This window comes from Lipophrys pholis, assembly GCF_963383615.2.
Source record: "Lipophrys pholis genome assembly, chromosome: 3".
Classification (NCBI taxonomy): Eukaryota; Metazoa; Chordata; class Actinopteri; order Blenniiformes; family Blenniidae; genus Lipophrys; species Lipophrys pholis.
Genome location: NC_137627.1, coordinates 23,658,340 through 23,675,340, shown reverse-complemented (window position 1 = coordinate 23,675,340; position 17,001 = coordinate 23,658,340). Strand labels below are relative to the sequence as shown.

The 17,001-nt window shown below is 44.3% G+C and overlaps 1 protein-coding gene across 3 annotated transcripts in view; it reads right to left on the bottom strand.

Annotated features, from left to right (window-relative positions):
* Positions 1-362: 362 nt before the first annotated feature.
* Positions 363-17,001, bottom strand: part of ccdc9 (coiled-coil domain containing 9) — a 29,734-nt gene continuing 13,095 nt past the window's right edge. For 2 of the 3 annotated variants that reach the window (XM_080459629.1, XM_080459630.1), the window contains exons 10-16: positions 13,973-14,017; positions 10,427-10,547; positions 9,709-9,832; positions 8,838-9,339; positions 8,053-8,502; positions 6,888-7,115; positions 363-1,961 (exon numbers count right to left, since the gene is read on the bottom strand). In XM_080459629.1, coding sequence (XP_080315755.1) covers positions 1,957-1,961; positions 6,888-7,115; positions 8,053-8,502; positions 8,838-9,339; positions 9,709-9,832; positions 10,427-10,547; positions 13,973-14,017 — 1,475 coding nt within the window. In that variant the 3' untranslated portion in view covers positions 363-1,956. The remainder of the gene's footprint in view (positions 1,962-6,887; positions 7,116-8,052; positions 8,503-8,837; positions 9,340-9,708; positions 9,833-10,426; positions 10,548-13,972; positions 14,018-17,001) is intronic. The other variant, XM_080459631.1, reaches the window with a different exon arrangement.

Genomic DNA, 17,001 nt, shown 5'->3' with positions numbered 1-17,001 from the left:
CCCACATAATAGTTTTTCAATAATTTCACATTAGGTGTCTGAATACAATGCTGTTGGACCTCCAAGTGTATTACCCCAAATCCAGCCAGTTGTTTCCCCTCATGACATCATGAAGGGAAAATCTGTGAATCGCCTGTTTGAGCACACATTCGCTAAAAAGTGGTTCAAGTGAGGGAGATGACCGACTTTCTTCACTTCTGGAGCCTCACACAGGCTGTGGCGACATATTGCTGTTAGAAATAGCTTTTTCTTCTAAATTTTGTGTTTCAATTCAAATTAATCATGAAATATTAAATGCCTCTGCGAGCAACACAAATCTTATTGATGTCAGACAAAAAAAAAAAGACAAAGTTCACAGGCTTGAATTTGGAAAGAAACTGTTGTATATTGCAACTCCATTGAAAAAAAATTTTTTTTTAAAAGAAATGTACATTATTTCATTCCTTACAATTCAGCTGCTTCGCTTTAATTCTTCAGATTTACAACAGAAAGAAAGGCCCTGAAAGCTGCAGGTCACATGATTCAAACGGAACAAACCACACTAAAGCCCCCCAAAGTCTGCTGAGGTACGAGAGGAGGCCAACAAACCCTCTTTAAAATGATATTTGAACAGAAATGAGTGTTTCACAAACATGAGCTGGTGAATCTTCCCGGTCATCGAACGGTCATTACGTTCATAACACACACAAACACACACAAACACACACACCCGTGTTTAGCTTCTTTCTGCTTTGGAAAAGTCACGTCTGTTCATGCTGGATTAACAATTCCAGACACAGTCAGAAATCTTTAACTCGTCCAGGATCTTGGACTCGTTAAAAAGAAAACATCAACATTTTTAATGACAACACAGGAAGCAACAAGGTGCAAGTCAAAGATTTAAAAAGTTATGAGAGCTTTCATACGCTCAGAAACTAAAGAGTCGAGACTTTCACACGCTCGTTGCGCCGACGTCATTTTCACCTGATTTCAAACCTGGAAGGGATCAATTAACACACGATTCAGTTTTTTTTTTTCACGAAGTCTCGCCTCAGAAACGTCAACAAGCAACTAAAAACCGTCCCGTCGGAGTAAAAAACGTGCAGGAAGTTTCTCGTTCCAGCGACTTTGCGATACGATTGTTGCTAGAATCGGTGAAAATATTACAGCGAAGCCAAACACTGACGTATGCAAGTGTGAGGTAGCTTCCCAGCGCGCTTTAAGCCGACTCACTGCTGCCACCCAGTGGACGGTCGGCTGCTCGTTCTCGTCTAGAAGAAGGACGCAGGATCTTTACGTTGCCTGATTGTAATGCGTCACTAATGTAAAAACTCTAATGTGGAATAAGCGCCTCCTTTCATCCATAGGAAAGATTTTTCAGAAATGTACACAACTTTGACCTTTTAGAAAGACGCTGCCAGCCGTGCTCAACGTTAGCGCATGGCAAGACTTCATGTAGGAACCCAGATCGGACGCCGTCGCTGACGCAAGAGTAAAGGTGCTGCTGCCGCCATCCGACATGACGTTTGGATTACAAACTGAACTCGGCAAAAGAAAAGTGGAAAAACATGAATAATATTTCACCGATATTCACACGGCGCTAGACGAATTCAAACTTCCATGAACGACACCTGCAGACGTCTTGTTCAGTAAAATGGCTGGAGGAAGTTTTGTATTTGTTGAAGACGGATCGTCCCGGAGCTGCTTCTAAACAAAAACAAGTCGTGATCGACTCGTCTGCAACACTAATAAACATCCGTGAGGCTCGAACCCGGACACTGAGGATACGGAGGAGACCCACAATCCCCCCCCTCTTCCTCCTCCTCCTCCCGAAACACTAAATCACTACTTTTCTCCCTCTTTTTTTTTTTCTTTTTTTTAGATAAATGAAAGGTCACTCTGCTGATGAAAGCTGTGGATGCTCTTCATCCTCCTCCTCCTCCTCCTCGCAAGTGAGCCTGTTTCTTCCCGTCAGCTTCAGCCTGTTAACATAAAACGGGGGGGGGGGGGGGGGGGGGGCACAGACAGACACACACACACACACCTCGTCACACACACTGCTTCTTTCTCGTCATGATTAATGCTTTCATTTAGAGCACTTCACTGAACCACTGAGCCAGCAGGCCGGGGGGGGAAGGGGAGGGGGGGGGGGGGCGCGGCTTAAGGCTTGAATTAATTAATTAATCGAACCATTTGAGAGGTTTGTTTTTTGTTGCACTTTTTCTTTTCAAATTGAAATCCTGTGATTTGGCCTTCGCAGAGTGTCGGCGCACAAGACTGGAAACACGATTCATCACAGTTCACTACTGTGCAGCCATAAATTTGTGCAGCTCAAACGGTCGCTGTATTTTATGGCTTTTTTCCTCCACATTTATTATGTAATAAAAGAGAGTCTGATTCAAATAAGTATTAAATTTAATTTACTCCACTTTTTGGATCGGGGTTTCTCACAGGACAGAGAAACATCCTTCTGAATGAGTTCCCTCCTCAAGACGGGATGATTTCTTGCTCTACTTTAAAAATCACAGAATCAAGGAAATCAAATCTATGTTAATAATAATTCTGCTTTTGGAGTCAAGTTGTTGTGATCGTCTGAATGAGACGTGTTCAAACAGCAGCTGCGCTCTAAAACCACCTAAAAATACCCCCCCCATCTATCTTATTGTTTTATATGCTGCTGGAGACTTTAGTTTCCCTCTGGATTAATACAGCATCGATCTATAAAGTAAGGCGAGTGAATAAGGCCAGACCCTCGTACAGCCGCTACAAACCCAGTCCCAGTTGAATCCCTCCTGAAGCAGAAACCACAGGAAACATAAAGTGAAAATCTCAACCAACCACCTCTTGAAAGGCAGTGTTGGAGACTCCAAGATAAAAAGGTGGGAAAACACTAGTGTGTGCAGTTCAACGGAGTCCACACAGGATGGAAAGAGAAAGAAAACAAGAAACCAGCGGGACACCGAGAGTGTCTGCTGGTTGTTGGTCTTCATCGACTGCAGAGCCTCAGAAAACATCACACGATCTAATTCAATCAATCATCAAATGCTGCGCCCGCTATCTGTCCCATCATCTGTCTGGCAGCCTGCAGGCTCATTTCCTCTCAAAAGCCTTTTAAAAGCTTAATTGTGCCTCTAATTTCCCTGGTTTCCTGATCTCCACCCGACACAATAACACGGTGGCACAAGGCGCACATGAGCTCATCCGACTGCCGTTAATCTGCACTGAGTCACCGGGAGTGTGACTGCAGTCTTTTACACCCAGAAACACAAAGCAGCCAACAGGAAGCTCCTCTCCAGATCTGGAACGTTCCACCGTTTGGTTCACAAATAACCACACGAGCCAAAATGATCTTTTTTTTCTCCCCGGGGTTCTCAAAAAAGATTCCGTCCACACGTCATCATGAACACGGCTCAACACGAGGCTTAAGGGCATGTAGTACATATGCCCGGCCTTTAGGGGCGCTGCGACTCACCAAAAACGCAGAAGAAGACTAGAGCACAGTCTATGAGCAGGAGTCTACTTCTAAATTTCTGAGTTCTATAGGTCTATGGCCCTGCTCCTCCTGCAGCTCGACCAGAGCACATAGTCCGCGATTATTGCGGTTATTAGATGACATCGTGGACCGCCGTGGGGGGTGATGACATCATCGCTTTTCCACAGATGATCATCTTTGCCGTCCACACCTCCCAGCCGAGCCGGGGTTTTATAATTTCCCCACTCTGGGACTAGTGTTTAAAAACCGGCGTTCTTGTGTGGACGGCCCCTCATCACCCAGCAAACACTTTAGTCTCATGTTGGTTTTATGCCGCTTCACATCGACGCTGAACCCGCTTTGCAGCTACAATGGCAAATTGCGGGATTTCTCTCTCTAAACACATAAACGCCACAAGGACAATTATCCCTTCATGTTTAGTTTCTTTTTTTGTGGACAGATGGCGCACGCTCATGACGTTTTATTCTTGCACAATCACGTGGACCCCACGCACATCCTTGGCTGCGATTCAGCTCGCGCTTTAATCTGCACACTACAAACCTTACGTCGTGGCCTCAAGTTTATTAGATTCTTGTCGTGCATTGTGGCTCGCCATCAACGTAAGACTGTTGAAATCGCAACAAACACGAGACTCGACTGGAATCGATCTGTGGTAAAAGCTGCTTTCTTCTGGTGACAGTGTCTATCAGAGTCCAAAACCTCCGTCTTTGATTATTTTGACTCATTTTTAAGAAAAGATTATTTTTACACATGCAGTGACAACACCCAATTTCTTCTTGGAGCTATGACAGAGTTCATCTCAAACGGTCTCTCAGTGCTTCCAGAGGGGTTTTACACGACCTGGACCATCGCAAAGCTCAGTACAGTGCGGTGGGGGTCGACACCTCCCACCTCAAACTGCAGCCCCGGTCAAATTGGTATCGATCCAAAGTGGAATAAAATGATGGATGGATGCAAAATCTGCACATTCCACCCTTATAAGATATATTCTTCATACCTCGGTGTCTAGTTATTCTGTATTGTAGCCTCACGTCTTCAGCGCAGAATGAGATGTAATAATGGTGAATTAAACAGTACTCACGTTAATAAAAACGCATTTTATGTGTCGGTAGCACAGTAACATTAAAGTCTGGTCATTTTTAACACTGACTGTATGAATTTCATCAGTAATTCTTTTTCTCAGCCAGATCTTCATGTTGCTGAGACGAGAAAGAGGGAATATTTATGTTTATCAACCTCGCCATTAGACGGAGAGAAAAGGCTCCATTCAGGAGCTAAGTGGCTGCGAGGAGAGGCGTAATGAGCGCTTTGCCTCCGGTCTGTGGTTCACTCACTCAGCTCGCTTTTTAAACCGCGGGGGGACAAATGGCTCCGAAACCAGGAGGGAAAAAACACAGATTTAGACTCTTCTTCCCATCGACAGCAGCTGAGTGATGATTCATGGTCCTGTGAAGTGCTCCCAATCCAAACTATCGCTGTGTGATCCACTCGGACTGACAGCAATTACACTTTTCTTTTCTTGTTAATGAGCTCACACTGGAAGACGAGCGAGCAGCTTTATGAAGTAAGTAAACAGTCCTGTTCTGACATGAGAGACCGAGCAGAGAGAAGCAGGTTATGAGCAGCAGGCTGCATTCATGGCAGGAAGGAACGTCGCAGCTCTGAAACTCTAACTAACAAGAAACATTACTGATGTCGTGCTACAAAAAATAAAGGTTTAGGTTTTTTGTGCATTTTTAAGTCTTTTTGTTTGAAGAAGTGTCGTTTTCGTGTAAACAAAACTTTTCAGTTTTCACCTTAAAATCTGGTCTTGTGAGCAGCTTACTGGGTTCCTTTGATGCAATGAATAAACAGGATGCAGGCGACAGTGGAAACTGATTCATGTGTATTGATTAACAAACACCAGGCACACCGTGGGGGTGGGGTCGTGCGGGGTGGGGTGGGGGCTCGGCATGCAGCATTTCCATCACAGTCATAATGAAAAACAACCAAATCAAAAGGAAAGCAGGAGGACATGAGGCCTGTAGTATGAAGCAGGACTTTCTCTTAGAGGTAACTTCAGGGATTAACCCTGGGTTTTCAGTACTGCGATGCTCGTTCACATCTTACCTGCTAAATCACCATGGTAACTTACGCTGAACCTCTAGCCTGCTCCGGATCAACCAGTATAAACGCTCCGCCTCCTAACCAATCAGATCTCTTGGAAAATGACCGGCCTGTTCTTAGAAGATCCCGATTGACGTGCGGCTGGTGAGAGGAGCTCTTCACACAGTTTTTAGGAAGAGATGAAATCCTTTTAACAAGATAAAATAAAGCCTGGTCACTGAATTCTGAAAGATGCTTTTGTTCTCGACTTGTTTCCAAGTCTGTTCAGCTCCACAAGGGTTGATCTGGAATAACGAGGTTAATAACAATGGTGTCGCCTGACACAACTGCAGAAACATGAATTTATGGAGAGCACATTTGCTCATGCTGTCACGGTGAGGAATTTAGATTATAACACGAAACGTGCTCACACGGAGGAAACTGAGCCTCAAAACAACTCTATGGAAAATATAAACTAAAAGAAGAGCAGCGAGGAAGCTCTGCCCAAAATGTTTCTGCCGTAATAAAGTGAAATTGATCTGAGTGCTGTCTGTTTATAAATTAAACAGACAACATTAAAATAAACTTCTTCATATTAAAATTTAATATTCTCACGAGACGACGGTTTCCTGTTGCTTTCAGCCAGCATGACGTGTTTGACTTCTTCATATTTTCAGAGAATAATTGCTCCTCCATTACGTAAGTTGCCGGTTTGCGATTGACCAGATGCTGCAAACTCCGCCCCTTTTATGTGACCGCGCAATGATCCCGACGGGAAAACCCTGCGTTGAACTACCGGGTTGATAACCTGCTTCGTGGTAACGCTCATCAAGGGTAGCGAATGTCGATCCTGCTAACAGAGAGATATCCCGGATACGATAATCCTGCTTCGTAGTTCAGGCCTCAGGAGCCGCACACAGGGAGCAAATACAGCAAACAGCATCACAGGAGGAGGAGTTAATCATTTGAGTCCATCACACGAGGAGCAGCAGCAGCAGCAGCAGCAGCAGCAGCAGCAGCAGGAGCAGCAGCAGCAGCAGCAGCAGGAGGAGGAGACTCAGACAGGGAGTGGGGTCCTGATTGGCTGGAGGAGGTGAGTGAATTAATGTGTCTTTGGGTTTTCATGCCACCAAATGTATGGTTTGTTGATCAGTGGAAGGAGCAAAAACAATGCAGGAGCGACAGAAGCACCACGAGGACGAGGAGGAAGACAGCGAGGATCACAACCAAGACGGACAAAATAGAGAGCGAAGCGTGACGGGACGTCAGAGCTGCTCAGGGTCTCTCTTACAGAACGCCACCGTCTCAAAGTCCGCGATAACAACTGCACCTGAGGACGTTTCTGCTGATGGAGCAGCTTCGCTTCCCGCAGGCGTCTTGTCCTCCTCTTCATCCTCCTCGTCATCGTCGTCGTCCTCGTCATCGTCCTCGTCGTCGTCATCATCGTCCTCCTCTTCATCGTCCTCCTCCTCCTCTTCTTCATCCTCCGCCGCCGGGAGGGACGAGCTCTGGTCAGCCTCCAGGACGGCAGGACAGGGACCGGGGTCTGGTTTATCCTCTGTCAGGCAGAGAAAAGAAATTATACATTTCAACCTCAAACACATAATAACAAAGGAACATCCTCTATTTTCACTGATCAAAATAACTGATTTTTGCCCGCAGACACAAAATCTGATTTTAAGTCTCTGAGCCATCTGCTAGTTTTAGGATTGATTTTTATATCGGAGTGATTATTTTTGAGATCCTCCATTAGTAATCTAATTACACAGACGGACGCTTCAGTTATCATATAGTTGTGCTTCTTTTTTTAATTCCTTATAAAAATGCAGAATAGACTACTTTTAAATGTATTATTTCAGAAAACAACACCTTACTATTTGGGTTTACCAACAATTACAACAAATATGTGCTTTTAAACAGCAGTTAAAGCATTTCTTAAGAGATAGCAACTTAATTGATTTAATCATTTTTTTACATTTTAAAAAAGTTTTAAGAAACTTTGTTCCAAATATGAACCTTGAATCAGTTTTCTTATATTGGTAACAATATGAATTTTCAAAAAGTCCAAAACCATTCCCAAAATCAAATGTCACCACCTCTTCTATTCCCTACAGGTTCAGGTGGGCCCACAGCCCCGCCCACAATTGTTCTTATTGGTTGAATTGAGGAACAATCCACACCAAACCAGTACTGGTCCACGTCAAACAGTGCCAACGATCTATTACCAGGTTTATTTAACAATTAACACCAGGCCAGGTGGTTGGATCACATTTGGAGGAGAGATGAAAGTTACGTTGGGTAAAATACACGGAGGATGGAGCTGCTGGGCCCAGCAAGAGGAGAGGGAGGCCACTGAGGAGGTTCATGGATGTAGGTAGGGAGGAGACACGAGGATGTGGAAGAAGCTGATGCATGTAAAAAGTAACTTTGAAAGTCGTTTGAAGTGTAACATCCGACACAGCGTGAGCACAACTTCAGCTTGGTTACAGTCCTACCTTGTGAAGGAGCAGCTGCTGCATCCTGGTCCTCACTCGCCTTGCAGGGGGCGGAGTCAGATGCATCAATGGGGGCAGGCTCAGATACCTTTGAAGGGGCGGGGCCAGAGGCCTCCGAGGGGGTGGGGCAAGAGGCCTCAGCGACGGCAGGATCAGACACCTTGGAAGGGCTGGGCTTAGGGGAGGCGGGGCCAGATGCTTCGACGGGGGCAGGCGCAGACGCCTCAGAGGAGGCGGGGCCAGATGCTTCGACAGGGGCAGGTGCAGACACCTTCAAGGGGGCGGGATCAGAGGGGGCGGGGCCAGATGCTTCGACGGGGGCAGGCGCAGACGCCTCAGAGGGGGCGGAGCCAGACGGCGGTACATTGGGGGAGTCTGAGGGAGTCTCCTCTGGCTCGGATACAATCACAGTGTGCTGGACTTCGACTGCAGGAGAGGAAACGTCTGCGGCTGAATCACAGCGAAGGAAGGAAAGGATTGGAGGTGGAGGAGTTTCCATATTATTGATTATGGTGAAGCACAGGTAAGATGCAGAGTACATTATAGTATTTTAGAATCTCGAAATCTAATTGTGTGCTTTTTGTAGCTCACACGGCTGAAAGATATTTCACAATCATGCACGAAAATGCAGTCACGTTTGTTTAAAACTGACTGAATTCAATTAAAATGCATTTAACTGAGCAGAAACAGACGATTTGTCTCTTTCCGTCATTTGTTATTTTGTATTTGAACTCTTCTGTGTTGGTATACTGTAATATGTCGGTAAGGCTGTTGGTGAGTCTTACCTGTGTGCTGTTCAGTCTCAGTCTCAGCAGGCGCCTCGGTGGTCCGGGCCCCCCCCTCCTCCTGGTCCTTCTGTGGTGGACTGGATTCAACGCTGGGGGGCTTCAGGGGGCTCTCGCCCCCCATGCTGCTGCGGGGCGATACCATCTCCATCTCCTCGCCCCAGTCTGTCACCGGCTGGTGCCCGTCCAGCGGGGAGAAGGGGCTGACGGGTTTGCCCGCCTCTGGGGAGTCCTGAGCTGCAGCCGGGGGCGGGATGTGGACCTTCGGCCGGGGGGTCCGCTGCTCTTTGGGGCTCCCTGCAGACGTCTTCCGGGGACGAGTCCTGGGAGACACGAGCGAGTCGGCTTTGCTCTTTAATGCTTTCTCTTTCCCCGTGTCTTTCTTCTCATCTCCTCGGGAGTTGTGTTCGGAGTCGCTGCCGTCCTCCACCTCGTCTTCCTCGCCGTCGCTGGCGTCCTCCCACTCATCCTCCTCTTCATCCTGTCTGTTCTTCTCTGCCACCTGAGACAAAGTACACAGAGACACTTATTGGGACACTGGCTTCTTTATTCTTTATTTGCTGTTGTCTCTTTAAATTAGACAGAAACCTTCATGAGTGAAGAAATGTGACGATCTCACAAGTTATTGCTTCTTTACAAATGTTCAGAGAAAGTTGAATCATGTAAAAAGTCAAATGGCACAAAAAGTGAGACCATTTTGATTAGTTCTATCTTACACAGCTGGAAAGCCGGATTATTTAAACAGTGTAAGGAACATGCATTTGTGGGATGAGCAGCAGAGCAGAGTTATGCAGGCTCTGCTGCTCATCCTTGTTCTCCTGTAAATCCGTATTAATCAGAGTTTCCAATAAGCAGGAACAAGTCGTTTCACCTTCAGTGCTGGGCCAGGTTTGGTTTTCTCCTCCTCTCTCTCCTTTTTAGGCTTCTCTCTCTTCGTCTTGTCCTCTTTTTCCTTCTCGTCTTCCTCCTCACCTTCCCAGCGGTTGTCATGCATACTGTCAAAAAAGAAATGTCACATCAGCGTTACAATCTCACGAGAAGACGAGGAAACGGGCATCTGAGGACTCAAAGAAACACCTCAAAGGAAAAAAATGTGTAGCTTTTTAAAACTAACATCAGCAACAATTACAGAAAACAACACCTTTCGGATGAAAACACATTTGTGAAGGCATCCCGTAAAAATGTTACTTTTAGACTTTTCAGGATCTTTTTTTTTATTAACTGGCTGTAGGGTTTGTTTCACCCTATAAAAGGATAACTAATATAAAATATGAATAGATTTCAAGCTTTAGACACGTTTTCTTTAACTTGACAGTCTCTGTTGAGATTCCTCTGCTTTAAAAACAACCACAAGTGAATTATTTATTTTGAGGAAACAAGTAAGAAACTTCAAAATGAGATGGTTGCTCATTTTGATGTTAATTGCTTCTCGATTTTGCAGCAACAGACAAAACTACACTACCGTAGCAGACCTATTGTACGTCCCTAAATAAAATCATTGTTTGCAATAACAGCATGCAGTGAATTACAACCAGATATTGGTTACATCTCTGACGTTCCATTTCAAGCAACACAGCAGATAATTTCACCTGTAGCTCAGCTTCTGTCCTCGGCCCCTCCCTCGGCCACGGTCCCCCCGGGAGCCGGGGCTCCGGCCCTGCGACAGGAAGTCCCCGAACGTCGGAGCTTTGGGCGGCCGCTTACCGTCGTCTGGAGGAGACACCAAAGATGTGAGGATAGATACAAGTTATTTATTGTAGCGGTTATGGTCTTAAGAGGTAGAAGGCAAATGAGAAGATGGGGGGGTTAAAGGAGAGGAAAAGGAGTCGATAAAGACTCAAATGCCATGACTGTGATCAACTACAAGTAGTTGCAGGGTCATCCAGTTGGACAGACGCTCCACAGGACTCAATACAGTCACATACATTTTGGTTGACTTGTAGTTTGTTTCAGTTGAAAATAAACAAATTAACATTATAGCCTGAATGCAAGGAGGATTTGTTGCAGGACTGACACATTAATCATCTCTACACAGATCAGTGTCAATCAGCACGGTACTGAAGGTAAAGACTGCCGAAAACACGACGGCATGAAAGAGAATTAAAGTACTGGAGGACGGGAAAGAAAAGAGGACATAAATGGAAATGGACAAAAGTGGAAGAGTACTTAAATAAAAAGCATTCAGAGTCAGAGAAATGGAACAAATGAGCTGCTGAGGGAGGAATAAAGAAGCAGAGAGAGAGAGAGAGAGAGAGAGAGAGAGAGAGAGAGAGAGAGAGAGAGAGAGAGAGAAACCAGCAGGAGGATGATGAGACGGTTAAAGTTAGTGAGGAAGAAGGAGGGAAGTGAGGAAGAGAGAAGGTCAGAGACCAAAAGCTTCAATGGCGGGAAGGAGACGTAGAGGAGGGGGGAGGGGGATAAGAGCTTGAAGGGGAGATAAAAAAAGGTCAAAGAAAAAGATACAAGTACAAAAGAAATGAAGGGATCAACGAGGAGAGAGAGGATGACGAGATTGAAAAGAGCAGCTCGGGGCGGGAAGAGGACACTCGAGTCATTCCACAAATTAGAAATGGTGGACACACACACACACACACACACACACACACACACACACACACACACACACACACACACACACACACACACACACACACACACACACACACACACACACACACACACACACACACACACACACACACACACACACACACACACACACACACACACACACACACACACACACACACACACACACACACACACACACACACACACACACACACACACACACACACACACACACACACACACACACACACACACAGTTAATGTGGGGCAGTTGTAATGCTGCAATTTACAGGTCAGTATGGAGATGACAATGGAGGTAAGCCAGGAGGAAACGGGGGTTAGAAATAACTCGGCTGTGGGTTGAAGCCTCTCAGAGCGACACGCCGCGAAAAAACCAGCGGTCGAACCTCAGAGCCAAACGTCGAGGAGGCTGAAAGACCAGGAGCTGCACAGGACTTCGTTTCAGACCAAGTACCGTATTTTCTAAACCTAAAGTCGCACTTTTCTTTAGTTTAGCCGTCTTCAGTGATTTGGCCAGTTTTATTAGGAAGTAACATACCAGTAGATACCACCTGGGACCACTAGATGTCACCGGATGACAACAGAATCCTGCGACTGCACCACAGAGAAACCTCAGCGAGCTCAAACTAGATGTCACCTGAACGAAAAAGCTCTAGAATTGTTTTTGTTTTGTTGTTGCAAGAATAAAAATCGACCCTGTGTTCGTTTTACACCTTTCCCAATATGAAATATGTGGAAAAACTATTTTGTTATGCAATAGATGTGGCCTATGTTCTTCAGGGCCGTGTTTCATGGAATAATCTCCGGGTTTTTACAACAATGATGTGTACTTGAAAAATTCAGGAAAAATGTGTTTGATACACTTGTGTGACCCCGCAGTAATTTTTGGTTTAATGATGAGCTTCCTAATGATCTCTTGTCAGCAACTAAGATGATGCAAGTTTATAGTTTTTGCCTTGAAATAACTGCTGAGCCTCAATTTCAGGGTGTGTTAGAAAGCACAGAGCAGATCAAACACAATCAATACTTGTTACATCAGTTTATTTCTTGGACACTACTCGTGCTATACTTTTAAGTAGTGTTGAGCAGATACCGATACCAGTATCGGGAGGGGGGGCTGATACCACACTAAAAGCTGGTATCAGTATCGGCAAGTACGAACAGTTAACTCGCCGATACAGCACCGTGTGTTTGTCTCTCTCCCGACTCTCACTCACTGCTGCCCTGAGTCCTGATCCATGTATGGTGACGTATTCAGTGCATGCCAAGGAAAGCGTCATATCTATATTATTTGTTATTTTAATTTAAATTTAACTGCGGTTGCACTACTGTTTTATATGTATTTACCGGTACATGGATATTGCACTATTTTTTGGGCATTTGTGAGCTAAAACTCAGGTTTAAGAAAAGTTTATTCTTTTTTCAGTTTCACCCATACCAGGTAGGGAATAAAAAAGTTGTCCTACATTTACTGTGTTGGTGTTTTTTTCCTGTTTCACAAAGGTTTAAGCAGTGCCAGATGAAGCCATAATAGCAATGATTTATACAACCAAGTGAGTATGCAGTTCTTAAGAATTGGTAAAAAAACAGGCCATATCTTTTTTTAAACACTGTGGTTTAGGCAAGTATCGGTATCGGCAAGTATCGGTATCGGCCGATACAATGCAACCGGGTATTGGTATCGGGACACAAAATTGGTATCGGAACAACGCTACTTTTAAGTGTTTTAATCAAATAAATTTTGACTTAGATATAGAATAATTCTGACTCTGACTTTTCATAGTCTTTATACAAGAATAAAAAAGAATAATTTCTGGCCTGTAAGTTTTTTTTAGGTTGTTGGCTGGTCTTGTAACTTAAACAGCAGAATTCAAATGAAGAATGATAAAATCTGCTGCTGAAAACTAAGGAGGCTAATCAACTAATAAAAGCAAGATGATCAGAGCTGATGAATAAATTCATCGAAGGTTCTGGAAAAGCTAATCTACCCTGCAGTTACATCTGGATATCGAGGTATAAGAGAGACACTGACGTGTTTTGAAAAATGCGACTTCTACTCCGGCGTGACCTATAGTCAAGACAGTACGGTACTTTTGTTGCCTCCCTCGAAAGCTCTCTGGCTCCTCCTATAGGATATCAACCGCACACTTTAAAAACGCCGGACGTCCTCGTGACGATGAACTTTAGTCGCCCCCTGGTGGTGAATCAGGTTATGTCTCTGTGGTTCGGGACCGAGGTTCAAATCTCAGCTGAGAGATAAAAAGATTCCTCCGCGGTGGAAGTCTAAAGGCTGAATAAACGTTTTATATAACAAAGACTTTGAGAGAATTACAGCATGCCGGGGCTCACAGGTCTGTGATCACACTTCACTTTGATGCCCTCACAGTTCAGTGAGCAGATGATGTAAAGAGATCAGAGGGCTGCGATGCTGTGAGGGGGCTTCATGCTCCCGAGGTGATTGGGGGGGGGGGGGGGGGGCAGCTGTTGTGCTTCACACAATAAACAGCAAACAGTGCGGTCTCAGTCCCATGCTGGGGTCTAACCTGAGGCCCTGCCCCGGGGCGCCGCACCAGAGTAACGCCCCCGCGCTGCAGAGAGGACACACACACACACGTTACAACACAAAAACACACATGCATGCATACACACACACACACACACACATATTACTACACAGAAAAACACATACAGACAGGAAAATATCACACATCTCTAAATATCGTCTCACCGCGGAGCCAGAACGAGCGAGCAGCAGAGAAATGAGAGGACGTGAGACGCCGATCAGAAATGGAAAAGATGATCAATCTTCCCTTCAGACTTTCTGCCTCATGGACTCATTTCCCTTCACTTTTATTATCCACTACATCAAGATGATTCAATAACCACTTGATGAACTGAATTTGTCACGCTCATTGCATTTTTTTATTTGGTTTATATTATTTCCAGTCTTTGCACAGTGAATTCACTGCAGCATCATTACTCGACCAACCCTCTTGTTTTTCCTGCTCCTCGTCTCTAAACCGACTGTGAGCTCTGAGCTGGTCGACTTCTGACTGAAAACTCTAAGCGACGGTCAAAGGCAACTCATTTAAACAAAAATCGACTTGAGGAAAGAACAAACTTGTCTTCAGCTTAACGTTTCGTATCGACACGTATCATTTTTAATTTCTAAATCAACTCAGTGTACTAAACCTATATTTATTTTCTATTCATCTGAAGAAAGAGATGTGACCATATGACTAAACATTTTTTATTAAATAGGATTAGCATTAACAGGCTATTCTAAAGTTAGTATTTAAAGACTAAGACTCTCCTGGGCAGAGGTCATATTATTAAATCAAGGAAAAATGTTCATGATCACAGAAACAGGAAAAACGCCTATTTACTCACGTCTATGTACATATACTGAATTTCCCCACGTGGGATTAAAAAAGTCTGATCATATCTCTTATCTCATTCAAGTTAATTCAGAAAATAGAAATCTCTTGCTACGAGGGCAAAAGCTACAGAACTGTTAAAAGGTGTATTTTAGATTCCTGTGATGAATTATCCAGCTGTGCAGGTCACATCTGCAGCAGCTGACACGAGGCGGCAGAGCCGCATTAAAGATGCAGAGCTGTTCTGAAAGAGTTTTGACTTTTCTGCCACTCGGCGTCTCGTGTTGTGACATTTGTGCAAAGCCGTGTCCTCAAACCGCCGTCCTCCACTCGGTCGCATCATGCGAATGACCGACCTGCAGCGTCAACACGCAGGCAGCAAGACGCCTTCAGTGTCGACGTTAAACTGAACATATCGGCAGAAGAAATTACACAACAAAGATATAAATGATCTTTGTTTAGCCTCATAAAGCAGAAACATGAATTATTCATTCTCAGCTTTGACGTGAACACAGCTGAAGCTGTTTTTCAGTTTTGTCACAGTAAACCTCTAAAAACCCCAAATTAAATCAAAATCTAAAAGTTGCTGAACTATTAAGCAGTTTAGGTTTTAGGGAAGCAAGCTCGTGCTGGAGTCCCTGAGCATGACCTTTGACCCCCAGCCTGCTGATCCAGGCACGAGTAGTTATAGTTAATGATGACTGGGACGAGTTAAATTCAGAAAAGGGGAAAAGTTATATTTTTATTCATTCTAAAAATATATACAAATACCTAAATGTTATATTATTTAAATGTTTTCAGCCATGGAGGCTTGTTGAAGTTTTTTTCCCAAGATTTTCGTACCATTTTATACACTTTTTCTTATTGCTTTCACAAGGCAACATTTCAAGCATAAAAGCATTTTTGTTCCCTTTAAACGTTTTGTGGTGACACGTGTTCAGTGGAGACGCTGAGACACACACACAGCGTAATGCCGGAATCCTGCAGAAAATGTGTTAGTTTCAGAAAATGGACATGTTGCAACGTCATTAACTTTTTTTTTAGATTCGCCCAGCAGAGGGCGCTGTCAAGGTAACAAAGTCTAAAATTTGCAGGTAAAACAATATTTGGAGTTTCTCAGTAAAAGTAATTGCCGTTCATAGATTCCTCAAGAGTAGAAAACTTGTAAATAGAGGTTTGCTGGTTTGATTCCCACTGCTGATGAGAAACCACTGAGCATGATCAAGCGTGAAGACCCTGAAGAAGCAGCTGAACCCCCCCTGCCCCCCCACTGCTGTTTAACATCTTCAAAGTTACAGAATGGTGAAACTATAAATATTTTTCTTAGTATTAACCTTGTTCAAGTTTTGTCAAAAGATATATCGATAATGAGGACACACCCTCTTTGCACTGAAACAAAGGGGAAAACGTTAAGCTGCTATTTATAGATTATTAGGATACATTTTTACTTGTTTTGGACACAACATTTTTATTTGGCTTGTGTTTTACAATGATTTAAAAATGGAAAAACTTTCAAAACAATAAATTATGCAGATGCTTCTCCTTTTGTTTTTGTGAGACGCAGCCGTCATTTCATTAAAGCCACCTGATATTTGAAACGACCGATGCGAAAACTCTCGTGTTGAAATACATTTCTGGGCTTGTAGAAGTCAGTATTCGCACTCGCACACACACGAGAGGTGGGGCCGTCGCCCTCCGCAGGCTAATTAAGCTGGTTATGTAAATGCAAACTGTATTTCCCAGGAGTCCAGATGAACCTCAGCCTTAAGCTGCCGGAGCCTCCAGAAGAAACCTCACGTCGTTTGTGTGTGTGTGTGTGTGTGTGTGTGTGTGTGTGTGTGTGTGTGTGTGTGTGTGTGTGTGTGTGTGTGTGTGTGTGTGTGTGTGTGTGTGTGTGTGTGTGTGTGTGTGTGTGTGTGTGTGTGTGTGTGTGTGTGTGTGTGTGTGTGTGTGTGTGTGTGTGTGTGTGTGTGTGTGTGTGTGTGTGTGTGTGTGGGTGTGTGTGTGGGTGTGTGTGTGTGTGTGTGTGTGTGAACCCTCTTCAAAAGCCGTGCCGCACTAGATGTAAAGTTTAGGGTCATGGGTTTTATAGCTTTACATCTAAACTGATTTCACAGCAACTCAAACAAAAATTTAAATACAGATATAAATCAATTTTTAGGTAACGACTGCAGGCACTCAAATGTATTCCAAAA